The 27,419-nt window shown below is 31.4% G+C and overlaps 1 protein-coding gene across 2 annotated transcripts; it reads left to right on the plus strand.

Annotated features, from left to right (window-relative positions):
- Positions 1–16,396: 16,396 nt before the first annotated feature.
- LOC110643660 (stomatal closure-related actin-binding protein 1) lies at positions 16,397–26,996 on the plus strand. Of its 2 annotated transcripts, none has more exons than XM_058138094.1 (13): positions 16,397–16,809; positions 17,389–17,688; positions 18,026–18,154; positions 18,778–18,870; positions 19,681–19,821; positions 20,184–20,252; positions 22,244–22,327; positions 22,837–23,017; positions 24,241–24,357; positions 24,510–24,568; positions 25,887–26,021; positions 26,346–26,495; positions 26,619–26,996. In XM_058138094.1, the coding sequence occupies exons 2-13, from the start codon at positions 17,407–17,409 to the stop codon at positions 26,661–26,663; spliced, it is 1,485 nt and encodes a 494-aa protein (XP_057994077.1). In that variant the 5' UTR covers positions 16,397–16,809; positions 17,389–17,406; the 3' UTR covers positions 26,664–26,996. The 2 variants fall into 2 exon arrangements, with proteins under 2 accessions (XP_057994077.1, XP_057994078.1); XM_058138095.1 differs by having other exon boundaries at positions 16,397–16,641.
- The last annotated feature ends 423 nt before the right edge of the window (positions 26,997–27,419 follow it).

Consider the following 27,419-nt stretch of genomic DNA (forward strand, 5'->3'; position numbering starts at 1 on the left):
TTACCTAGATACAGAAAATTTTTTTTATTTGATAAATTTGCAATTTTATATAATGATTTTTCAAAAAAATATATATGAATTATTATTTTTTACCCCTAAATCTGCCTTTGATTACATTTATACTTCGGAGCACTTAATTTTTTGCATTGAGCAAAACTAAATTATTTTAATAGTTATTCTCTCATTGTATTTTAATATGTGTCAAATAATATTTTATAATATTTATAATAATTTTAATATATTTTATTATTTCTATACTCACTGAGATATAAATTAACTTTTCACACATGTCAACGAGTTTATTTTTATGAAGTAGTTGTTGGTCTATTTTATAAGTGTTATTTATAGAATTTGAATTTAAGAAGACAAAATAAGAGCAAATTCAATTATCAATTCAACCTCATGTATAGTTGTTAATCTAATTGAATTTAATATAATAGAATATAAGATAATAAAACCTCATAATGAATTGAAAGGTTGAAAATTTTTAAAATTTTAATTTACTAAAAGTACTTTACTCATGAATAAATTATATATATATATATTTATAATATTAAGAATTTATTTAGAGATGATAATGGGTTAATTATTTTTTATATTCAATTACATCAAATGAAATCTTTTTGGGATATGTTTAGATAATATATAACTAATTCTAAAAAATAATTTTGTGTTGATTTTGAGTTTTATACATTGAATATTGGTTAAAAGAATCTGTTTATATAAATAAATAATTAAATATGAAATATATTTTAATAATAATATTTATAAATTTTTATATATTATATTTTAAATAAATATAATTAAATATTTTAAAGAATTATTAATTTTAAAATATAAATTATTAATTAAAATATATAAAATTAAATAATAATATATTATTAAGTATACTTTACATAATTTATAATAAATTTTTTAAAAATTTAAAACAAATTTAAATGTTGAAATGCAATTGAGTTCAGGTGAGTTTATTTAAAAAAGATTGACCAAACAATTACGTAATAAAATAATAACAATTTCAATCACAAATTTTTTTATAAAGTATATTTTATTTTACTCATAATTATTTTTAAATAAATTAATGTAATTTTATTTAACAGAAAAAATAAAATAAATTAAAATAAAATAATTATAAAATATACCTAAAATAAAATATATATATATATATATATATATATATATATATATATATATATATATATATATATTTAAAAATATATATAAACATTGTAATACATATGTGCATAATGTTTATTATTATGGTAATCTTTTTCAATATTTTCTCTCTAGTTAAAAAAAATATAGAAATAATGTTTAAAAAAATTATAGAAATAAAAATTACAGAAATCAATTCACTTAAATTTTATACAAATATAGAAAATTTTTCTATTTGATGATATTTGTTAATTTTATATAATTATATTTTTTAAAATTTTATGAAATATTATTTTTTATAATTAATTTTTAAATAAAGTCACTAATAATTTTTAGATGAAAATTCTCCTTTTAAATAATAAAATTTTCACAAAACAGTGGGTCAATTGTTGCCACTTTGTTAGGCCTAAATCTGCCTTTGATTATATTTATATTTTAGCGCACTTAATTTTATGTATTGGACATAATTAAGTTATTTTTATCGACATTTTTTTTAATTATTTTAATATGTGTTAAATATTTTTTTTTATATATGTATTAATTTTTAATATTTTGATTATTTTTATACTCACGTGATGTCTAATTAATGAATTTATTTTTATGAATGAATTCTATTTTATGAGTGTTATTTATAGAACTTGAATTTAAGAAAACAAATTAAGAGCAAATTCAATTATCAATTCAACCTCAGGTATAGTTGTTAATCTAATTGAATTTAATATAATAGAATGTAAGATAATAAAACCCCATAATGAATTGAAAGGTTAAAATTTTTCAAAATTTTAATTTATTAAAAATACTTTAGTCATGAGTAAATTATTTATATATATTTATTGTATCAGAAATCTATTTAGAGATGACAATTGATTAATTATTTTTGGTATTTAATTTTATCAAATTAAATCGATGAGTTTAGATAATATATAATTAGTTTTAAAAAATAATTTTGTGTTAATTTTGAGTTTTATATAACAAATAATAGTTATAGGAATCCGTTTATGTAAATAAATAATTAAATATAAAATATATTTTTATGATAATATTTATAAATTTTTATATATTATATTTAAATAAATATAATTAAATATTTTAAAGAATTATTTTTTTAAATATAAATTATTAATTAAAATATATAAAATTAAATAATAATATATTATTAAGTATACTTCACATAATTTATAATAAAATTTTTAAAAAATTTAAAACAAATTTAAATATTGAAATGGCAATTGAGTGAAGAAATTGTTGTCTCAAAATAGTCCAAAAGAGGGGTGAATTTGACTTAAATAATTTTTTGACCCTTACTTGTAGCCTAATGAAAAATTGTGGCTTTATTCAACTAGGTGCTCTTTTATATATAGTGAAAGTAATATGTGTTTCAATAATGTGTACCTAAATTACAATTCAAACTTCAATCAATATTATAGTAATTTTTTATATAACATACATCATAAAATATTCAATTAATTTCTCAACCTACTCAATATATCTTCAAGTATATCAACTCAATCTATTCAATCAACATTCAATATCATGTATAGAAATTAAATTTCATAAAAGTAAAGAGATTAAGGTTACAGAAATCAAACACAATGATTTTTATAGTGGTTCAGCTTAACTAGCCTATATCCACTCTCTCAAAGAACCCTCTTTGAGTCTTATCTCTATTATTTGCTCTTTTAAAGGCAAGAGACTAAAAGTCCTTTACAACTTTTTCAACACCAAGCTTTTACCAAGGTAGCTTGAACCCTTGACAAGTGCTATCTCAAGCACTCACACTCTAAAGCTTTAATAGGTGCTTGTACAACCTCTTTTAAATGCAATTTAATGTTTTAACACTCACTCTCACTCAATACAAATCAAACTATAAAGAAGAGATGAGTTGATTTGCCAATGGTAGCTCAAACATTTTAAAGCTCTTGAATGAAAGCAATAAATGAAAAATCAAGATTGGAGTGCAATTGTAAGCTTTCATCGAGTGTAAAATGAAGTAAAGAATGTGTATTTATAGTCCCAAATTATTTTAAAACGTTTGAAACCTTTTTGGAACATTATATACTCTGTTCTAAGCAAAATAACAATTATTTTGTCTTTTTATACGAAGTTGAGCAACTCTGATCATTTAGCAAACTAATGAAATTTTGGTGACAGTAGTAAACTAGTTAGCAAACTAATGTTTTAGCAAACACTTTAGCAAACTAATATTTTAGCAAACAAGTTAGTAAACTAATTTATCAGATGCCTGTTTCAAATTGTAATATTTAAAAATCTAATTTAGACCTTAAGAAAAATATATATTCTAATAGCAATATCGAAGGTCATGATGAGAGAAAATTTTTATAAAGTAATTGAAAGAAAAATAAATTTTGAGATCCATTTGACTAAAACTTTCATCTATTCTTTTTACACAAGTCCTAAGACTCAATTTCTAACTCTATGACTTTCATACATTTACTTTGAGTTTTAGCTTTCATAATCTTGTTCTTTCTCAACTTTGATTAGTCTTGAGATGCCATTGAGTGCTCTTCCTCCTTAGATGCAACCTCAAAGATACTTCATGAATAAGAGAAATAATCTACACATCACTTAAAATTGAGTTAGATAGATTCTATTTGAGTTTTGTTATCATAAAAAATAATGCTTATTTTGAGCTACACGGGGTCAACAATCTCTCTCTTTTTTATGATGACAAAACTCAACTGAATCATCAATCAAGAATAAATAAAAAGTGTGCATAAGTTTATGTATATCCAAGTATGTTACTATGTGGAAAATACTCCCCCTAAATGTATGCACACAAGTTAAAAAAAAAAAAAAAGTATTAACAGCTATATAAAACTCCCCCTGAATTTATGCTACAAAACATGTTCATAAGCTATTCACAATTTCAATATGCAAAATGTTAAACTTAATAGTTTGCACACATAAGCCACAATAGTTTGCATACACATTTTTAAAACATAAACATACTTTCATTTTCAAAGTATAAGCACACATCCAATTTTCCAAAACCAAAAAAGCATACATCCATTCTTCCCCTTTTTGTCATCAGCCAAAAAGAAAATAGGAGATATTAATCCAAAAAGAACCAAGTAAGCACAAACTGAAAATTAGTAAGATAGACAGTAGCAAACTGAAAAAGCATTCAACAACAGTAGTAAACATATTAGTAAACTAAAAATGCAGATCATTTTCTAAACATTAGGTCTTTTGCTCATTCGAATAGCTTTGGAAGGCACTATCTTCTTCCTGGAGGGTTTAGCAGCAGGTGGCTGAGAAACTTGGTCAGCCAAAGGCTCATGCTCCTGTGTGTCACAGGGCCACTTCCTAGCTCAGACAGTAGTCCCGTGCGGTGCCTAAACTTCCACCCAATCTAGGCCAGCCTACTCGTATTCAAGGGTCTTTCCCCCTTAAAGAGGATTTCCAATATCCTTATCGAGGGTCTCCCACGTATCTAGCCCGATCATCGAGCATTGATATTCCTTGTAGCACGATGTCGCCCTTCATCGTGTACATCCTCAAGCATCCACCGAAAGCCTAGCAACAAGCATCGTCCGACAGCAAGGTAATAAGCAACATCCGACTGTATGGCTGAACCCAAAGCCAATGTAGAATATTTGTTCCCCTAGATCGAGTAGCATCATTGGCCCGTATACCGAGCAGCATCGTCGGCCTTATATAGAAACCTCGGGCCTAGGAGAGACGCGCACTATAAGCCTTTCAGCCTTGTAGTGTCCATGAAGCTCCTTCTTCATGGAGACATCGAGCTCCTATCTCTCGAGAGCCCGATGCCTGCCGCCTAGTACAATGAATACGTAGGGAGCTCACTTAGAGTCACGCCCTTGTGCCAGTGACCCCGGGGATGGTGGAGATCTTGACACCAAATTCGGAGACTAGCTGGGCCCGACCGTGCGCACCAGTGGCCAACTAGTCACACCCCCCTAAAGAGCATTAGGAACATAGTGACCTCTGGTAGGAGGAGACATCAGTATGTCTCAGCCATCACACCCCCCTGGACTTTTCCATATTTATAAAAGTGTCCGCCAAATTTCTCATTCTCATTAATCGTGCCCTTACACCATCTCATAGGCCTACGGCTTGGCTGGGTTGGCCAATCCTCGAGGGATAACGGGCTGTCCCCCTTACACTGTGGCTCATCCTCATCAGATGGGGTTTGAAGGGCAGCAGTCAGAGTCTGATATGGATTGGACACTGTAGACTTAAGTCTTTTCTTACTCTTCTTAGCCTGAGATGCTTCAGCTGCAGAAGGTTAAGGTGGAGCACTCTCCTGCTGATCCTTTAGAGAGTCTTCCTTCTTTTGTGTAGACTCAATTGTAGGTTCTGCAGTTGGCTCAACTACAGGTTCTACAACTGCAGGTTGCGAAACCAGTTTCCTGTGCCTGCTTAAGATCTGCAATCTGTTTATTTAACTCCTCATTTAGAGTAAGTAAATGACTTACTTTGTAATCAACAATATCCACAAATTTTCTCAGAAGTTCAATAGACTGATTTGATGTACTGAATTTCTCATTAATGAAAGCTCTTAGCCCTTGAAGCTCACTCATAATCTCATTTTGGGAATTCGAAGATCCACCTTTTTCAAAACGTTTCTTTCTTTCATCAGTGTCATAATGAATTTCTCTAAGCACAATTAAATCTGCCCTAGAACTCTCCTTAGAGATATTTATATCCAACTCTCTAAACAAGGCAGTTAAGAGATGTGCATAGGGTAATTTCCCAATCCCATAAGCTTTACACGTATTCTTGAAAATCAGATATGCCAAATTCATTCTTACTCTGTTAACAATATGCCACATGATGAACATATCCAAGTAATTCAAATATCCATAGCTGTCAGATTTAGGACAAAATATATAATTCATCATACTGTGAATAATCTTAATGTGCTAAAAAGCTTTTGTGCTAGTGGATTTTTCACTAGTGGTAGTGTTGGCAGGAAAAACTTCACTTTCAAATTCAGTCAAATTAAAACCTGGAACTCTAGCAACATCTATATGAGTAGAGATTTTATTTCCATCATTCAGCAATTATAAGGCTTTAGTAATCAATTCAACATAAATATCATATGCTCTGTCATTCAAAGAAACCTCAAATATGTCTTCTTCATCAACTACTTTTAAAGTTCTATAGAATTCTTGGACTAGTCTAGGGTAGTAAACATCAGTGCATTCACAAACATTCATCCATTCTTAAAATTTAAATAGTTCCTTAAATTGAAAATCAACCTAATCAAAACTATCCCATTTAATGAACTTACAGTCGATAAACGCTTTGTCAACAACAGAGCCCGATGATTTTGCAGCACCCTTTTTGCGTTGAATATCAATCCCACGCATTTTCCTTCCCTTTTTCTTTTCTGGTGCTGTCACAGCAAGTTCGACTTCCTTAGATGGGTCGGAGGATACACTGGTGGTCTCAGTTTCTGGTATTTTCCTCTTTTCCTTCAATTTCTTTTTAATGTGGTAATAGGGAGTTCTTCAGATGAAGAAGAGGACGGCGAGGCGGCAGCAGTAGGGGTTTTTCGTTTGGTGCAAGCCATAGATGGTGAACCAGAGGCGATGAAGAATTAGGAATTTTAAAATGGGTTCTGGCACAGTGAGGAATGAATGAGAGATTAGAGTTTTAATTGATGATTAGAGAGTGAGATAGGTGCTTTGATGAAAATGGGTCAGTGTTAATGAAAATAAAATTGGTAAGAGTAGTACCATAAATCAATGCAGAGGAGAGAGAGAGTTGGGTATGGCAAAAAAAAATAGAGTGTTGATAGGTGAAGGTTTCGTGTAGTAGTGGGTAAGGTTTCTTGAGTCCCGCGCTTTCCCTCTTCTAGTGTACTTTATTTGAATTTTATTTTTATTTCAAATGTGTGTGTGTATATATATATATATATATATATATATCTGACACAGCAAAGAAAATGTGAATGAGTAAGTGCATTGATTGGCGCACAGAAAATTCAAAGCACAATCACTTTTTGGCTTGGAATTGAACAGTACACGATACAGTAAACTAATTTTAGGTATGCAACAGTAGCATACAACTTAGTAAATTAATTTCACGAGTATAAAAATAAGTTAGCTAATGTTATTTAGAGTTTTCTTAGTAAACTAATATCACAGTAAATTACTCACACATTAGATAATATGCAGATATGTCAAATCTATATGAATTGAATTTTAAGCAAGTCGTTCACTCATGCCAATTTCCCTTCTAATTTTATAAAAAGTTTCCTCATTAAGTGGTTTTGTAAAAATATCAGCAAGTTGATTTTCAGAGGCAACAAATTCAATTTTTATATCTCTATTTTGAACATGATCTCCAATAAAATGATGTCTAATCTCAATATATTTTATTCTTGAATGTTGGACTGGATTTTTGATCAAGTTTATGGCACTTGTGTTGTCACACATAATTAGAACAAGATTATATTTTAAATCAAAATCTTCCAATTGTTGTTTCATCCATAAAATTTGAGTAACACAACTACCAGCAGCTATATATTCAGCCTCAGCTGTAGATAGAGTCACTGAAGTTTGTTTCTTACTGTGCCAAGAAACTAGTGCAAGACTAAGAAATTGACAAGTATCTGAAGTACTTTTTCTATCCAATCTACTTCTAGCAAAATCTGAATCACTATAACCAACAAGATTAAATGATTCACATTTTGGATACCATAAACCAATTGAGTGTGTGCCAATGAGGTATTTAAAGATTCTTTTAACTGCACTTAGATGAGATTCTTTTGGACATGATTGAAATCTTGCACACAAGCAAACACTAAAATGTATGTATGGTCTAGAAGCAGTAAGATATAAAAGAGAGCCAATCATATCTCTATAAAGCTTTATATCTACTTTTTTACCTTTTTCATCATTGTCCATTTTAATTGTTGAACTCATAGGAGTGCCCATACTCTTCAAATCTTTCATTTTAAATTTCTTCAACATATCCTTGATCTACTGTGATTGATTTATAAAGATGTCATCTTTCATTTGCTTAATTTGAAGTCCAAGAAAGAGTGTGAGCTCCCCCATCATGCTCATCTCAAATTCATTTTGCATAATCTTAGAAAATTTATTGCAAAAAAATTCTTTAGTAGCACCAAAAATTATATCATCAACATATATTTGCACAATAAGCATATTATTATGATGCTTCTTAATAAAAAGTATTCTGTCTACTTTACCTCTTTGGAAATTATTTTGTAAAAGAAATTTACTAAGCCTTTCATACCATGCTCTAGGAGCTTGTTTTAAACCATATAAGGCTTTAGTAAGTTTATAAACATAATTTGGATGCTCATGACTTTCAAAGCCCGGAGGTTGTGTAACATATACTTCCTCATCAATATAACCATTTAAAAATGCACTCTTGACATCCATTTGATAAAGCATAAAATCCTTGTAACATGCAAAGGCACACAACATTCTAATAGCTTAAATTCTAGCAACCGGAGCAAATGTTTCATCAAAATCAATACCTTCCTCTTGATTATAGCCTTGAGCTACTAGTCTAGCTTTGTTTCTAACACTATTGCCTTTTTCATCCATTTTGTTTCTAAAAACCCATTTAATACCAATAATTGAATGATTTTTAGGTTTAGGCATCAAATTCCAAACTTTGTTTCTCTCAAATTGATGTTTCTCTCAAATTGATTGAGTTATTCTTGCATGGCAAGAATCCAACTTTCATCATTTTGAGCTTCTTTAAAACATTTAGGTTCAATTTGTGAAACAAAGGCAACATTATCAAAATATTTTCTCAATTGTGCTCTAGTCATCATCCTTTGAGATAGATCACCAATGATGTCTTCTTGGGGATGATTTCTATGAAATCTCCATTCTTTAGGTAAATCTTCATGTTGGGGTTCATTCACTTGTAATTCTTCCAAATTTGGCATTTCTTCATTGATTTGATCATTGTTGGCATTATGGACATCTATTGTGGTATCTCTTTGAGTTTCTTTATCTTTGTCATTAATTTGTTATATTTCTTGACTTGATTTTACATTATCTTTTCCAAACATCTGCTCATTATTATCATCAAAAACATCTTTCTTTCTAATAGAAGGGTTAGCCTCATTAAATAGAACATGAATAGTTTCCTCAATAACTAACGTTCTTCTATTAAATACTCTATATACTTTACTCTTTGTTGAATACCCAAGAAAGATTCCTTCATCGGATTTAGCATCAAATTTCTTCAAGTTATCCTTCTTGTTATTTAAGATATAGCACTCACATCCAAATGCTTTGAAATATAAAATATTTGGTTTTCTTCATTTCCAAAGCTCATAGGGAGTCTTTTTCAAAATTGGTCTGATCAAAATTCTATTCAACACATAGCAATAAGTATTAATAGCTTCAACCCAAAAATATTTTAGCAAATTATTTTCATTCAACATGGTTCTAGTCATTTCTTACAAAGTCCTATTTTTCCTTGCTACAACCCCATTTTGTTGTGGTGTTATAGGAGCTGAAAAATTATGGTTGATTCCATGTTTATCACAATATTTCTCAAATAAATGATTTTCAAATTCAGTTCCATGATCACTCCTTATAGATGTGATACAAAAACTTTTTTCATTTTGAATCATTTTACTAAAAGAGGTGAATTTCTCAAAAGTTTAATCTTTGTGAGCAAGGAAGAATGTCCATGTATATCTTGAATAGTCATTAACAATAACTAAGGCATATGTCTTCCCACCAAAACGAGCAAGAGACACGGGTCCAAACAAATCAAGATGAAGCAATTCTAATGGCCTAGTGGTAGAAACAATATTTTTAGATTTAAAATATACTCTAATATGCTTTCCTAGTGCGCATGCCCTACATTGAAATTCATTTTCATAGTTAATCTTTGAAAGACCTTTAACAAGTTCTTTCTTAGACAATTTTGAGAGTGTATGCATGCTTGCATATCCTAATATTCTATGCCATAAAAAACTAGAATTATCAAAAGATACTAGACATGTATCATGATTAGTTTCAAAGTTATTCATGTCAAGCAAGTAAACATTATTAGATCTATTAGCAATGAACAATGTGTCATTATCTAAGTTATTGATTGTACGAAGAAGTGAACTTTACCTCAAAACCTTTATCACAAAGTTGGCTTACACTTAGCAAGTTGTATTTCAAACCTTCAACAGGTGACACATATTCAATGCAAGGTTTGGTTCTAATTGTGCCATTTCCAATTATTTTTCTTTTTCTTTTATCTCCAAATTTCACATGTCCTCCATCTACCATTGTGATTTTTGAGAACTTGTCCTTTTCACCGGTCATGTGTTTCGAACAACCACTATCTATATACCATTTTTCACTTTCCTTCATCTCTTTAAAACAAACTTGAAATTTAATCATTTAGCTTTAGGTACGCAAGCAACTTTGGGTCCTTGTGGGTTAGTGACTTTAGGTAAGGTTACCTTTGGCACCCATACCTTTTTTATCTTAAGGAGACCCTTCTTAAGTGCACAAGAACTAATAATATGACTTCTTTTATTGCAATAATACAATGTGACACTAGGCAAGGAGGATGTAGATGCTTTAATGAAATGATTTTTGTATTTACCATAGTTCATGAAACCATCAAAACCAATTTCATATTTTTCATTTGAAATTCTTTGGTTTTGAAGAAGTACATCTAGAGTTTCTTTTACTTTTGTAAATTTTGCCAAATCATTTGTCAAAGATTTTATTTTAGCTTCAAGAACCTTATTTTTCTCAATGAGCTTTTCACAAGTTTCTTTTGAGCTTTTTAACTCCAAATCTAGCTCTTTAAACAAAGCAATTTGTCCTTTGTAAAATTCATTTTCTTTATACACATTGGACATGGCTATATTTTGTGATCTCAATGATTCAATTTATAAATTCATTTTAGTGTACTTTCTCTTATAGTTTCTATACTCATCGTATACTTTAGCAAATGCAAGTTCAAGTTCCTCTACATTAGGAGGTTCAAAAGAGTTTACCTCATTATCACTTTCTTCTTCCTTTTGTGAACTTTCGACTTTCTCTTCAAATGCCATCATACAAAGGTGAGCAGTCTCCTTGCCACTTGATTCATCATTTGAAGATTCTTCACTGTTGCTCCATACTACTTTCATAGCTTTCTTACTCCTGTCTTCTTTTCCTTTCTTCTTTTTGAGCAATGGACATTTGGGCTTGAAATGTCCTAGTTTGTGACACTCATAACATATAATTTCTTCTTTTGAATCCTTGGAACGTTTATCCTTGGGAGTATACTTTTTCAAGAATTTCTTGTATTTACTTCCTCCCTTCTTGAAAGCTCTTTTGAATTTCCTTGCAAGCATAGCCATTTCATCATCATCATCACTTGAAGCACTTGAATTGTCACTTGAGTCAACTTTAAGTAACTCCTTTCTTTTTATCTTCATCCTTATTTGACTTGAGAGCAATGCTTTTCTTCTTCTTTGCTCATTTTTAATTTCATATTTCTTATATACAATCTCATGTGCAGTAAGAGATCCAATGAGTTCATCATAGGTGAATGTTTTAAAATCCTTGGTATCTTGGATAACTGTAGTCTTTGCTTCCCAAGATTTTGGAAGTGATCTAAGAATTTTCTTCACAAGTTTGGCTTCCTCAAATCTTTTACCAAGTTCTTTGAGAAGATTGATAAGATCGGTAAATCTTGTACTCATATCCGCAATTGATTCTCCTGGCTTCATTTCAAATAGCTCATAATCTAGGATAAGGAGGTTTGCTTTGGACTCCTTGACGACATCCATTTCTTCATAAGTGACCTCAAGCTTTTCCCAAATTTCCTTAGCAGATTGACATCCTGAAACACGATTGTATTCATTAAGGTCAAGTGAGCAATGCAAAATATTAATAGCTTTAGCATTTACAGAAATTTTCTTCTAATCATTGTCATCATATTCATCTTCATTTTTAGGAACTTTAGTATTTCCTTGACCATTCTTTTGAGGAACATATGGACCATTTTTAATTATTCTCCATGCATCAATATCTATAGATTGTATAAAATTTCTCATTCTCACTTTCCAAAATGAGTAATTTGTGCCATTGAAGAGTGGTGGTCTAGTAATTGAGTAGCCTTCAGCTAGTGGTGCGGGCATACCAGTAGTGTTGCTAGATGAACCAGCCATTGAGGATCACTCCAAGTTTGTGACACCTTAAGCAAGAGAGATAAGCTTTGATACCAATTTGTTGTCCCAAAATAGTCCAAGAGGGGAGTGAATTGGACTTAAATAATTTTTCGGCCCTTGCTTGTAGCCTAATAAAAAATTATGGCTTTATTCAACTAGGTGCTCCTTTATATATAGTGAAAGTGATATGTGTTTCAATAATATGTCCATAAATTATAATTCAAACTTCAATCGATATTTATAGCAATTTTTGACATAACATGCATCATAAAATATTCAACTAATTTCTCAACCTACTCAATATATTTTCAAGTATATTAACTCAATCTATCTAATCAACATTCAATATTATGTATAGAAATTAAATTTCATAAAAGTAAAGAGATTAAGTTTAGAGAAATCAAACACAATAATTTTTATAGTGGTTCGGCTTAACTAGCCTACATCCACTCTCTCAAAAAACCCTCTTTGAGTCTTCTCTCCACTATTTGCTCTTTTAAAGGCAAGAGACCAAAAGCTCTTTACAACTTTTTCAACACCAAGCTATTATCAAGGTAGCTTGAACCCTTGACAAGTGCTATCTCAAGCACTCACACTCTCAAGCTTCAATGGGTGCTTGTACAACCTCTTTTAAATGCAATTTAATGTTTTAACACTCACTCTCGCTCAATACAAATCAAACTATAAAGGAGAGATGAGTTGATTTGCCAATGGTAGATCAAACACTTTAAAACTCTTGAACGAAAACAATAATGAAAAATCAAGATTGGAGTGCAATTGTAAGCTTTCATCGAGTGTAAAATGAAGTAAAGAAGGTGTATTTATAGTCCAAAATTATTTTAAAACGTTTGAAATCTTTTTGAAACGTTATACACTCTGTTCTAGGCAAAATAGCTGTTATTTTGTTTTTTTATACGAAGTTGAGCAACTCTGATCATTTAGCAAACTAATGAAATTTTGGCGACAGTAATAAACTATAGGAGTGTGCAAACGGTCGGTTCGGTTCCAAACCGAACCGAATCGATAAAACCGAAAATCGAAAATAAAAAATTTTAAAAATTGAACCGAACCGAACCGATTGATAAGAGAAAATCAAACCGAATCGAACCGATAAATATCGGTTCGGTTCGATTTTAAACCGATCAAACTGAAATTTATAAAATTTCATATTTTTAACATTAAATCTAAATAATAAAAACATAAAAACAAAAAAAATTAGAAATCAAAACTAAAAAATCTTAAGGTTCGGTTCCGTTTTCTTTGATTTCGGTTCGATTTGATTCGATTCAATTTGGTTCGATTTTTTTATTTCCTATATATATTAATAATTTCGGTTCGGTTCGGTTTTTTTGATTTTTTTTATGAAAACAACCGAACCGAACCGATTAATCCGAAATTATCAAAATTATAAACCGAACCGAACCGATTAAAATTTAAAACGAACCGATTGAACCGAATTAATCGGTTCGATTCAGTTTTTCGGTTTAAACCGAAAATTGCATACCCCTAGTAAACTAGTTAGCAAACTAATATTTTAGCAAACACTTTAGCAAACTAATTTATCAGATGCCTGTTTGAAATTTTAATCTTTAAAAATAAAATTTAGACCTTAGTAAAAATATATATTCCAATAGCAATATCCAAGGTCATGATGAGAGAAAATTTTATAAAGTAATTGAAAGAAAAATAAATTTTGAGCTCCATTTGACTAAAACTTTCATCTATTCTTTTTACACAAGTCATAAGACTCAATTTATAACCCTATGACTTTCATACATTTACTTTGAGTTTTAGCTTTCATAATCTTATTCTTTCTCAACTTTGATTCATCTTGAGATGCCATTGAGTGCTCTTCCTCCTTATATGCAACCTCAAAGATACTTCATGAATAAAAGAAAGAATCTACACATCACTTAAGATTGAGTTGGATAGATTCTATTTGAGTTTTGTTATAATAAAAAACAATGCTCATTTTGAGCTACACGGAGTCAACAGAAATGATTGGTGTTCTCTTGGAATCCAAGAATCTGAGCTCCATCGCCTTTGTATGACCAGAAAGTTTCCATAAAACTTATTTGATGACTGAAACAAGCTTTGAACTTGCAGGTTTCTATCGTTTACGTCAGATTTGACAAATGACATGCTCAATATGTGATTATTTGATTAATATAATAGAGATTGTACTTTCAATGAGTTTTGCAATTGCAAAATGCATGAAAAAAGGAAGAAAAATAATTGATGTATTAAATTTAAACTTAATTTATTATATACTTAAAATATAAATATGTGAAACTTTCGATAAATAGACGAATATGATAATAGAAAATTAACTTCTTATATTGCAATCAAAGTAGATTATTGCTAAATCTAGCTACCAGCTCAATTCGAAGAATTATAGTTATAACTCATGACATACTTCTTTCTTTACATCAACTCAACTAATATAGCTGTCTTAATTTATTGGATTGATTGAGTTATTAACAAGTTTCAGCCAAGTGTTAGTTATAGTTGGTGATTATAGGAATGAATATTATATGTTGTGCAGTTGGGTTGAAGTAAATGAACTCAATTGCATAATAAAAAAGTATAAAAGAAAATGTCATTATCAGAAAATATTAAAATGATCACAAAGCTGGAATTAAACAGAAATTTGATAGTAGCTAATTATTATAAGGTGCAGATGCTCCGGTGAAGAAGACTAATGCAGACAGCATCTGGTCAACTAACGGAAGAGAAAGGGACATTTCCGTAAATATACAAACCTCATCATCCCTCGCTGCTCGCTCCACACCTTCCATTTTCTTTAAAATGGTTAAAAATGACCATTTCAACTTCCAGGATAAATATTTCATGCGCACTCAATTGTTTAACCATTTTTGTGAAAGCTATTTAACTTTAATTTATTTTATAAAATTTATTAAATTTTAAATTGATTTTATAACAGTCACTGAAAAATTAAAAGATTTTTATATTAATGCACTGGTTTAAATTATTTTATAAATAAAATTATTTTATCTTTTTAATTTCTTCAAAAATATAAAATAAAATGCATAAAATACATCCTGTTAACTTCCTCGTCATTAATTCATTTATACCTCTATTTACTCTATTTATTTTTTATTAATAGCTATTAGTTAGGTAATTTTATCTATAAAATAATTAATATATCAACGTGTTAATATAAAAATTTTTAATTTTTGATTTCAATTACTTTTATAAAATTAAATTAAAATTTAATATATTTTATAAAAAAATTAAAATTTAAATAATTTTTACAAAAAATTTTATAAAATTAAATAATTATGTGTGATAATTATCGACTCTTAAAAAATTAACATATCTTTCAGAGCCATTTCACACCAAACCTTTTCAAATTCTTCAATTTTTTTTCTACAACATAACAAATTAATAACTCATTACAAATGATTCCATACATATTAATTTTTAAATAAATTATTTAATATAATTTTATTGACACTGAATAAAAATAGCTTAATGATCTAAGTATCATGCTTAAATTCTTTTTATCCATAACGTTTAGGTTATTACGCTATAATAGATTAGAGTTACTCTTTGCTAAATATGCTGATAAAGGCTTAATTTTATAATTGATATATTACTAATAATTTAAACTTATAGTACAAATTCAATGTAATATAGTTTTTTTTTCTTGTTACATTAGACATGTACAATGATGCTTGCAAAACAGAAAAGTAACATTTTTTTTTTACAATTTTTAATGAATGTAAATATATATATATATATTATTAATTTTGTATTAAAAATTATCAATATCCTATAAAAATATATAACATTATATAAAAAGGTGCAATGTTATATAAAAAATAAAATAATTTCTCATATTATCATACAAAATTACTGAAGCTTTTGTATATATAAGTATAATATTGCAGTAGTTAAAGAATTAATTTTAAATTTTTTTTTTAATATATATACTACACATGGTAACCTAGCAATAGAATCCAAGTGGTTTTGCTGCCCTTTTTGGAAAAAAAAAAATTGAAAAATTAAAATTAAATAAAAGAAACACTGGAGTCGTAAGGGCGGCTTTTATCTTCTTTCTCTTTTTATAATATCTGCTTCACTTTTAAAAAGCAAGCCAGCCCACTTTTGCATGCTCTCTCTCTCTTCTTCATCTTCTTAAATTGCCCCATGAAAATTATCATTCTGTCTCTCTGTGAATAATCAAATCCAGATTTTCCATTTCTCAGCTATCCCTTGCGTCTGATCTAAAATTCTTCACATTCCCATTGCTTATTTTTCCTTATTTATCTGTTTATTTATTTATTTCCCTTTATGTATTTTCATGATCTGTAAGTTCAGCTTCCCTTTTTTGTCTCCATTGTTATTTATTTATTTATTTTTTGCATTGCTTTTTCCCACCCAAACAATGTTAGAGAGTTAGTTGGGGTTTCATTTTCTTCTCTGTTTCTTTCTTCGATTTCTTAGCGGAGCTGGGGTTGGACTTCTTTGTTTTTTATGTGAGTTTTCTATTGTTAAATGTGATTACTTTTTTTTTATATAATTATTTAAAAGTTAATTTCTGGGTTTTTGGCTGGAGTTAATTTCTGTTTGTTTGATCTATGTTGTGACTGTTATTTGAAGGTTTCCTTGTTTTAAATTGATGGATGATACTAGAATCAAGCATTCTGAATTTTTATTTTTGCTGCCCTGTTAAAAAATTTAGTTATTTTGGTTGGTTCTAACTTGTCGTATGGCGTATGCGTGCTTAGAAATCTGGGAGAAAGGAGCAGAAAACAAAATGTATTGTAGTTTAAAATTTTCCCAGCCGATTAAAAATCTAAAAATTGAGAAATTTAAGTTCTTTTCTTTCATTCCATTTTTTAACAAGCAAAAGGGCTGCTTTATCTTTCTCTGATTAATTACTCGATCGAGTTAATTTCGGTTGGTAAACACTGACCCACATTTTGCTTTTAAGTTGAGAAGTCCTTTTACAATTATTATGAGCTTAACTTCTTATTTGTTAATCTTACTTCTTTGCAATGATTATGAGCTTAACTTCTTATTTGTTGATCTTACTCTTTCTGATTGTCAAACAGGGTAGTTAGTTTGGAATAATGACGAGGGTAAGCCGTGGTTTTGGAGATACTATGCATAAAGATGCTGTCCCAGCTGTATCAGCTGACGTTGTGTTTGCTACAAGTCGCTTTCCTAATTACAAACTTGGAGCAAACAGTCAGATTTTGGATACAAAGCATGACCCAAAAGTACTGTCCATGAAGGAGGTTGTGGCCCGCGAGACTGCAATGCTTTTAGAACAGCAGAAACGCCTCTCTGTTCGTGACCTTGCCAGTAAATTTGAGAAGGGGTTGGCTGCTGCAGCTAAGCTGTCTGAAGAGGTGAAGTTTGTTTGAATTTGTATTTCACTTCTGGGTGCCTTATTTTGAGTTTTCCATGAATTGTTGAAGAACTTGGTTTTAGTTGTTTGACAAGTTGACTTATCTGTGAAAATTGAATCGAATTAGGAAAATAACAGTCTAATTTATGCTTTCCTTGGTCTTTTTATTGGATAAAGAAACCTTGTTAAACTATACCAAATTACCAATTGATTTTAAATTTGGTTGAGTGATAATATGGCTTCCTATACTTTTGTTTGTCTGGCAACTGATTAAGTGGAGCATGAATGAAGTTTGAAAATAAGTCAGAAGTCTCAAGCTAGTCATCTGTGGATTACAGGCTCGACTCAGAGAGGCAGCTTCATTGGAAAAACATGTTCTTTTGAAGAAGCTTAGGGATGCACTAGAATCGTTAAGAGGGCGTGTGGCAGGCAGAAACAAGGATGATGTAGATGAGGCTATTGCAATGGTTAGTATTGTATAATTGCTTCTTATATCAATTTTCTTCCGCACAGCCACTATAAACTATAAAGCTATCATATCTTGTTGAATTGAAACTTTGAGCTGTGAAACGAAAATAAAAAAACTTGACGTAAATTACATGTAATTAAAATTGAAACTGCAACAATGCATAGTGATATAAGGTCGTCTTCATCAGCGAGGTATGCATGTGAATTATTTTTGTAAATTGCCTAAAATCTAATTGGTGCTTGCAAAGAAACCTATGCTTGGAACAAGAATAGTTATGATGAATTTATGTTTTTTGTACACACATTTACTTTATGCCTTGTGTTTTAACATTTCTTAGTTCTTGAATGCATTGCCCAAGTGTTTGTATTATTATTGTTATTATTTTAAATGATTACTGAAATATGTGCATAGAAATGATTTATAGAAATGGAAATGATCAAAGAGATTTTCCTTTTGGAAAGCAAATTAATGCTATAAGTATTCTTTGTATTTTTCTAGTTTGATTTCTTTCCATCTAGAATGGTTCTGCTAGGGTTTGTTTAGGTTCTTGGTTCATATTGGTGCTGCCTCTGGTACCTTTTAAATGACTTACACATGCCAAATTGTGGTCACTTCTTCCAGGTTGAAGCTTTAGCAGTTCAACTGACTCAAAGGGAAGGAGTGTTGATTCAAGAAAAAGCAGAAGTGAAGAAGCTAGCTAATTTTCTTAAGCAGGTGATGTATCCCTTACTTCCTAGTAGAAACTGTGAATATGTCTTATGCCATTCTGGATTTATACAAATTATGTTTATGGAGATCTTATCCTATCTAATTTGGGGACCATGCCAAATTATTAATGGGGAAAAAGAGTAAACTTTATGTTGCATATTTCTTATATTGCGTCCTGCATCTCTCTTTCTCTCTCTCTCTCTCTCTCTCCCCCCCCTGCTGTGGTAAATATTCAAGTTAGCTGGTGAGTATATGTTACTTGGAAAACTTATAATTAACTCATGGTATATAACTATATATCAATTCAAGACTTTTTTTTTTTTTGGTTACAAACATAAACCTACCATATATATAAACATATATATACACATTCGTATTTTTTCTTCTTGTTGATTTAGCCAAATTTTGCATTTTTTTCCCTTGAATTCCTCTAATACTTTAAGTTCATTTCTATTTTTGGAAGTACAAATCTCTGTTGCTTGCTTATTTCCACATATCTGAGATAAGCCCTCCTTTTTTTTTCCATTGAGAATTCAGGAAGGATGGGGATAGAGAAATATTGGAATTTCTAGTAGTACTCTCAAGAAATTTCTCTCTCTATTCCCTCTTGATCTTTCCTCTCTCTCTCTCTCTTTTTTTTTTTTTTAAATCATTTGCATGTCTGTTACTGTTGTAATATATATTCTGTATAGAATATAATTTCTGTCCTTACTCTTTCTGCTTTTACACACACGCACACACACTATATATATATTTCTGGGAGATAAGTAGCAAAAAGTTTCTATTTCACTACTGAGTGCTTGTATCCATTTGTAGGCTTCAGAAGATGCCAGGAAACTTGTTGATGAGGAAAGAGCTTTTGCTCGTGCAGAAATTGAGAGTGCTAGAGCAGCAGTTCAAAGGGTGGAAGAAGCCCTTCAGGAACACGAACGGATGTCTCGAGCTTCAGGGAAGCTGGTTTGTATCATCTGTTATTTGCTCTAAGAGTGTCACTCGTCCATCTTCCATAGTTTGTTAGTTGATTGTTCCAGTATTCTCGGAGTTTAATTCTTTTAAAGTTATAGTGACAGATGGATTCAGTTTTATGTGGCCAATGGGCAATTATGTCCTTGTGGCATTACCTGTTGCAGTTTTGATGCTTACCATTTAGTTAGTAATTTTCTGAAAGTTTTTAATGGATAAGCATAGATGTACATTCCTTTCATGTTCTCTTTTGGGGCGTCTTGTGTTTGGAATTTGTTAATTTAGTACTTTCTGCATCTGTTTGCAGCGTGTCATGCTCTAATTTATTTTTAACAAAATATTGTGTGGGACGTTAGGATCTGGAGGAATTAATGAAGGAGGTTCAAGTGGCTAGAAGGATCAAAATGTTGCATCAGCCAAGCAAGGTGCACATCTGAACTTTGTTCTTAGTGTTGTTTTTCAGATCAAAATTTTGTTGTATAGCAAATTATACTATTTCATTAATCTAATTATTTTGTAGTTCTTGTAACATAATTGATTCTTATACATGATCATCAAAGGATTGTATGGGCTTCAGGCTTAACCATGCTTGAGGTCACGTGCTGTAGTGGTCTTAGGCTAGGCTTCATCCCTAGGGTCAGGTGTGCACCTAGGTGTCTGAGGTTGCTTTCTTTCTTTACTCTTTATTAGTTGGTTTTACTTGTATTTTTGAATGTTTCATGTTTTTACTTTATAACTTTGTGATTTCACTTTACTATCTATGTTAATTGTTGAGATATCCCTTATCTCTTTAGGTTATCTATTGTAAGTGTTATTATAGGAATACACTTCCTAAGTCTAATAGGTAGAAGGTCTGAAAAACTATCGGGTGACTTGAGGAACACACAGAAATGTCTACTGCTTGGAGGTGGTGAATAGCCCAGGTGGGTCGCTGGTTAGAGACGAGTCAGCCAGAGTTGGTGCCGGTGAAAAAGCTTGCTGTATTCTCTCTCACACGCTGGCGCATGCAAATAGGGCAGAAAGACAAAAATGGAGCATGTGAAACACAAGCGCCTTCTCTGGTGACAGTATTCTATTGGGGACCTCACTGGCATCTGGCGCTTCTTTCTAGGTGGGCGGTGACACCTAAAACTTCCCACCAAACTAGGAAGTGCTTCGAGGGTTGAGGAGCAGAGACTGTGAGCTAAGGGACTGGAACCGAGGCTCTGATACCATAAAAGAATAGAAGGGAGAAGAAGGGAATGATTTGGGAGACGAATATATATACGTTAAATTACAAATAGGTAGTGTATTCCTATTATTGTAACACTTACGTACAACATATAACCTAAAGAGATGAGGGATATCTCAACATTAATAAAACAAGTACAATTGCATAGAATCAACTTTTATAAGGTAAATATCACATTGTGGTTTGATGTTCTAATCCCAAATTAAAGTTGCCTTTCTCCCTTCCATTTAACTTGAATGTCTAGAGCAGTGGCAAAGAAGTGCTTCTAGGTTTAGGACTATTCGATCTATTAGAAATTATAGACAGAGAAGGGACTAATTTAAACGAGATGGATGAAGAGGAAGAAGCAGTGTTTTGTGTGTGTGTTGAGCTATGGATGGTGGTGGTTGTTATATTCTGAACTCTTGCTTGCACTTGGCTTCTGTGATAAAAATATGGCTTGAGGTTAGTTACGTGCGTATTGGGCTTGTAATTTCCTTATGCTCTAGCATGCATATTGACTATGTTGAACTAATTCAGTAATTATCTTCTTTTAAATATTCATTTGTTTAGTGAATAGTTGAATGTTTTTGTGTTCAATTGTTACTACCTATGAATTTAAAACACTACGTGAGTATTTTACATGCACATCAATAAAATTTTGCTTAATATGTTTAGGCCCCAGATACTTTTTGTGACAAAGTGCCTTGCACTTTTGTGACTATGCTCCTACATTTGGCTTTCTTGGAGTTTTGATCTATCATCCTTCTATCTATCTGTAATTGCAATTGACTAAACATTCATATTTTTAAATTATAATGCTCACATATTTTGCTAGTTGCATGTATTTGTCCATTTTAGCAACATATGACATTATCGATGATTTTTTAGATGGTAGATCAATTTTGTGGGGGTCAAAACTATTTATTTGCTAGAACTTTGGTTGGCATCTATTCTATTATCAAATTTATATGGATGAGGCTATGAGCTTTTAGAATGGGCCTAGGGCATGGTATGAAATGTTAAACATTTTCTAAATACAATTGTAATGGGAGTTTAGTATCAACTTTCAAGTGCATTAATTTCATGTTTTTGCAACCCTCTTTCTCTTGTCTAGTTGTCAGGATCAATAGCTTTCTGAAATTTCATATTTATATTGACCAAAATTTATTTGTTGATAATGAGTGGGTTGAACTTAATTTGTAGGTTATGGACATGGAAAATGAGCTACAGGCACTGAGGATTCAACTTGCAGAGAAGTCTAAACGTTCTCTTCTACTTCAGAAAGAGGTTAGTTTATTACTTTATGCTAGTATTTTTTTGAAAATAAAGAAAACTTTCCCAACCTATTCTTCAAAGGTCTCTTGGCTTAGTGCACGTCCTGAATATGCTTAGTTTCTTACTGGTTGCTGCACCTCACTTTGAGGTTTTGATTGATAGATACACAATCATATAATTTACATCCATTTTATGGTAGTATTGCTCTTTAAGCAAATGAAAAAAAATAAAAATAAAGAAATGAATACCCTCCAAATGAAAACTTGTCCCTCGTGCTTTGCTCCTCCATGCAGAACCTTCTCCCTATAGCATAAGCACACAATACCCTTTCTGAATAAGAGCCATAATTTCAACACACAAACACATACTCTTTTAAAAATGTTGACACGTTTCTGATTTTTCATCCAGACGCACATGTTTCTGTGTTGTTTTTATGTGAACATTAACATATGAATATGGTGATGAAGTGGCTTCCATTACCAACTTCTTCAACTTTCTGCTTTCCTTTTCAACTTTTTCAGTTGGCAAGGAGCAAGAGAGCTGATCAGAACATATCCCAATCATATGAATTAGATGGCTTTGAAGCTTTAGGTTCCTATTTACAGATCAATCCTTGCTCTGATAATTCTCCAGAACTTTCTAAGTGTTTAATTCAGTGGTATCGTGTGTCATCTGAAGGTGGCAAGAAGGAACTTATATCAGGTATCCCTAATCAATGTACAATTACTTTGTCTACATGATTTAGTAGATCAGAACAAGGGCACAATAGAAGTTTTGTGTTTGATTCTGCTTTTATAAAATACCGATGTCATAAGTGCTTAATATTTTTAATTTTCTGGCTGTTCTGTCCTTTTGAATTTGGACTGTTTTTATTATGTTCCTTTCTTTCTAATAATTTTGTTGTTTCATCAACCAAATAGTTGCATGGAAAAGGTACGCATACTTACATGTATTAAATTGGTGCAAACGTGAAGTAGGAAAGACAAAACTTATTAAAGCATGAATAGATATGGACTTTACTACTCTTTTTGGTCAAGCAAGCAGGCACTAGTGGGCCATGCTACCTCAGTTACCAAAATTCAACTGCTGTTTGAAGCCTTTAGGTCCCTATAATTTCAGTATCCTTTTAAGCTCTGGCAATGGGAGATGTTCTTTTCCCTTAAGTACAGGAGTATCTTTTTGTTTTTTTTTTTCTCTGATATCCACAGTCAAGCCTCTCCCTCTCTCTCTCTCTCTCTCTCTCTCTCTCTCTCTCTCTCTCTCTCTCTCTCGTATCCATCTGCCTTTTTCACTTCTTTCCACTTGTGATTCACTTTGACTTCCCTCCTTTTGTGTGTTGCAAGTGAAGCAAATAGATTAGGTTCAGCATCAGAATTAGTGAAATTCATTTTTGAATTTTTGATATAATTATTGGTGGTAACAAGGGACTTTCTGATAATGTATGATATCTGGAAGTTTGGCTGCATCTAGTTGGAAACTATTTTCATTTGACAACCCAAATTGAGTTTAACATAATGTTCTTGTTTTAAGTTCAAACAATGGAACATGTACGATGAATTTTGTGAAAATGGTTATTATATTTCCAAGAAGTTTTGATGAATTTACAATAAATCAAATTGCTATCAGTTAAGCCACTTGAGTTTGGAACTTGAGGAAGATGTTTCTCTCTATCTCACTTGGGGGGAGGGAAAATAAGGAAATATTCATGAAATGGGAAGAAAATACTTCTATTTTTGTGTGATTTCTGCTAGGTATGCAACAGATATTGGAGAAAAAGTTTCTGTAAAAGATATATTTTCAAAACCATAGCTTAAATCAGGATGCTAATACAGATGAGATGATTGCCAAAATTGAAATTGGCTGCTGGTGGTGAGATATTGTACCGTTGACATTTAGCTAATTTCATTAGTTCAACTTCCTTTCAGGAGCAACCAAATCAGTTTATGCTCCAGAGCCTTTCGATGTTGGGCGAGTCCTGCAAGTGGAAATTATTGCTGATGGACAGCAAGTCATGTTGACTACCACGGGTGCAATTGATCCTGGTCTGCTTTTGTTCTGTTCAGTTTGTTAAGATATGAGTCAACTATTCCTTGTCGTGTTAAGATTTTTTTGGTTCACTCTGTGAGCCATTATTGTATAGATTGCCCAAATTGATTTACGATAGGAAAAAGAACTGACATAATTTTGTTACCAGCCGCTGGTCTGGGGAGCTACGTGGAGGCGCTTGTGCGGAAACATGATGTTGAATTCAATGTAAGTTGTATTTGTATCATTCGAACTGTTTTGTTGATTGTGATTGAGAATTATTTAGATTATTTGGACATTGCACGTAGTGCATTTTTATGATCATTGTGGTGATGCTACAATCACTCTTTTGTTGTGTTGGGTGGGAGATGGCTCATGTTCGGGCTGGCCTTACTTTTGTGTTGGTTGCTCAGTCAGTCTCGAACTGGGGCACTACATGAAATCTCCCTAGACGTTGCCTTCAATTGTTAAAGAAAAGGGTGCATGTATGTGAACTTTGAATGTGTGCATACATGGCCTTTTCTTTTCTTATTCAAAATAATGACCATCAGTATACTTTATCAGATTGGCAAGAGCTTAGGTTTCTTTTGTTGTTGCTTGATATCAAATCTAAGAGCTTATCAGAAAATTTGCATGATTTAGTTAGATAGTGTCTGGTAGGTTCATTTCTTATGATTAAAACCAATTTTTGGTAGAGAAGAAATTGTTGGAGGATGTAGAGAGCAATCAAGAATCTATCATTTTCTTATTTCCTCTATTTCAAATTCTGGAAGTCTTGCTAATTTTCCATTGCTTAGAAAATGTGCTGTAAGGATTAAATTATTTCATTTGTTGTGAAGATCTGTTGATAACACATTGCTTGTGGATTCGCTTTTGAGTCCTGCATGGGGAAAGAAGTAACAACCAGGGGCTGAGGGAGGGGCTGGGGTTACAAGGGGGAAGTCTTAGCCCCAACACTTCTAAAATTCCCTTGCATATATATGTACCCAGAAAAAATTTATTTTATTTTGGTTATTGCCCCCAAAAATAATTCATTGTTTTATCATGATATTGGTAATATGAAAATTAGAACCATTTATTTCTCATCATATATCCAATAACTTTTATAGTATTGACAACCTCAAAAAAAATTTTCTAGCTTAAGTGCTTAACTACGCTCTATTATGGCTTTGTTTTAATAAACATAGGCCCCCTCTAAATATATAGACAGGTAGTGTAGTTAATCATTTTTCGAATCTATATCACATTGGTCCCCTAAAAAAAAAAAAAATCTCTGGGTCTCCCCTGGCAAAACAGTAGTTCATTAGATTAGACTGAACAGCAACAAACAGTAGTTATGGGTGTCCAACCAACCCAGGCTTCTGAAATGGATTAAAATAGTTTTATGTGGCATAATATTTGGATGTTGTTAATCTGTTTTTTTTCCCTGTCATCTTTATGGGTTTAAATTTGAGCTTAACATATTTGAAAATATGTTATTTTTGTCTCTACTCTCTTGATATCCTTTTGGACCATTTTCACTGTCTTTATGTTTTCACCTCTATAGGTGGTTGTTACCCAGATGAATGGTGTAGATCATAAATCAGAATCTATTCATGTGGTTCATGTGGGAAAGATGAGGATGAAGCTTCGTAGAGGAAAGACGACAGTTGCTAAAGAGTACTACTCCACTTTAATGCAGGTAAGGTGATTTGCAAGTTAATCTTGTTTTCAGAATATGGTTTGATGCTGGAAATTTTTATTCCTTGTTTAAATATTTTTTTTGGTTAATTTTTCCCATTTTAATTAATTAAACAATGTTTCATTCAACCTATGTCAAAGAACTGTTACAAAGGACATTGCATAGGGGAGAAAAAAAATTCACAATGTCCACACAAGCAGTGTACCTAATGTACATCGACTCTGTCTTGTTCTCTCTCTCTGATGTGCTTGCGTACCCTTAATACATTTAAATGTTTCCAAGTGAAAATGGTCATCTCTTTCTGACACTTTCCTTATATTTTAGCTATGTGGAGTTAGAGGAGGTGGGAATGCTGCAACACAGGCCTTGTATTGGCAAGTGAATAAAGGGCTCTCCTTTGTGTTAGCATTTGAATCAGAGAGAGAAAGAAATGCAGCCGTTATGCTTGCAAGGAGGTTTGCCTTTGATTGCAATGTAAGTATTTCTCAAATTTGTAAAATCGATTTTCAGACAACGTTTTTTGTACTAGAATCTGTTTCCTTTATCTTTTTGTTCCCTTTCCTTTTAACATGCATTAGCAAATTCTTGAAATGCCAGATCATTCTTGCTGGGCCTGATGACAGATCTCCCTTAGGAACATAAATGACTCCCATGGTATTCCATTTCACTAATTGTAATTATTATGTTGAGTTTCATCTTGTATTATAGGTTTGTAATAGTAGGATTTGGCATGTCCTATTGTGTTATGGGCTTCCACCATTCTTTTTTCCTTCAATTTCTTTTTTGTTTCTTTCTTCTCCTGCTCCAACACCAAGGCATCTTTTTTGGTTTGCCTTTTTTGTATGAGTGTAACATATTCTCCATTACAGATGGAGATTGATTGCAGCTGTATGTAATACCTATAAAAAATAACAGCAGGTGTTGCAAGATTTATGTATTATGACTAATACATAATTGATGTTTGCTACAAGAGAAGATGGTTCTGTATTTTCCTAGAATAATCATTATTTCTTTTCTGGTATTTTATAATGGAATGAAATGGAATCTTGTTACATGTATAAATGGCATTTTATATGTTCATATTTAAGAGTCTTTCTCTAAACTTGTCAATTGAATAAAGATGGAAATGAAGAAACTGGCATTGGCATTAGTAAGCAGTTTCCATACTGCACCAGCACAGATCTTCCCATTTGCACTTAGTAAGAAGTTCCATTTTTAAGAACAAATGCAGGTTCCATTTTTAAGAACCAGCACAGGTCTTTTTTTTTTGTTTTTTTAAATAAAAATCTGCACACTTTGTGAAAACTAATTGGATGGAACATAAAAAATTACTAATCAATGAAAGAAAAAAGAGAGTAATGCAAATAATTTAAAATCTTTTTTTTTTTTAATTTTCCT

Source organism: Hevea brasiliensis, chromosome 16 (genome assembly GCF_030052815.1).
Source record: "Hevea brasiliensis isolate MT/VB/25A 57/8 chromosome 16, ASM3005281v1, whole genome shotgun sequence".
Lineage (NCBI taxonomy): Eukaryota > Viridiplantae > Streptophyta > Magnoliopsida > Malpighiales > Euphorbiaceae > Hevea > Hevea brasiliensis.

What these genes read in the sequence shown, in the direction of transcription:
- LOC110643660 (XM_058138094.1), top strand. Translation starts at nt 17,407, where the DNA reads ATGACGAGGGTAAGCCGTGGTTTTGGAGATACTATGCATAAAGATGCT. An exon ending in CTCGAGCTTCAGGGAAGCTG is followed by an intron (nt 19,822 to 20,183) that starts GTTTGTATCATC and finishes GTGGGACGTTAG; the next exon opens with GATCTGGAGGAATTAATGAA. An exon ending in AACATGATGTTGAATTCAAT is followed by an intron (nt 24,569 to 25,886) that starts GTAAGTTGTATT and finishes TCACCTCTATAG; the next exon opens with GTGGTTGTTACCCAGATGAA.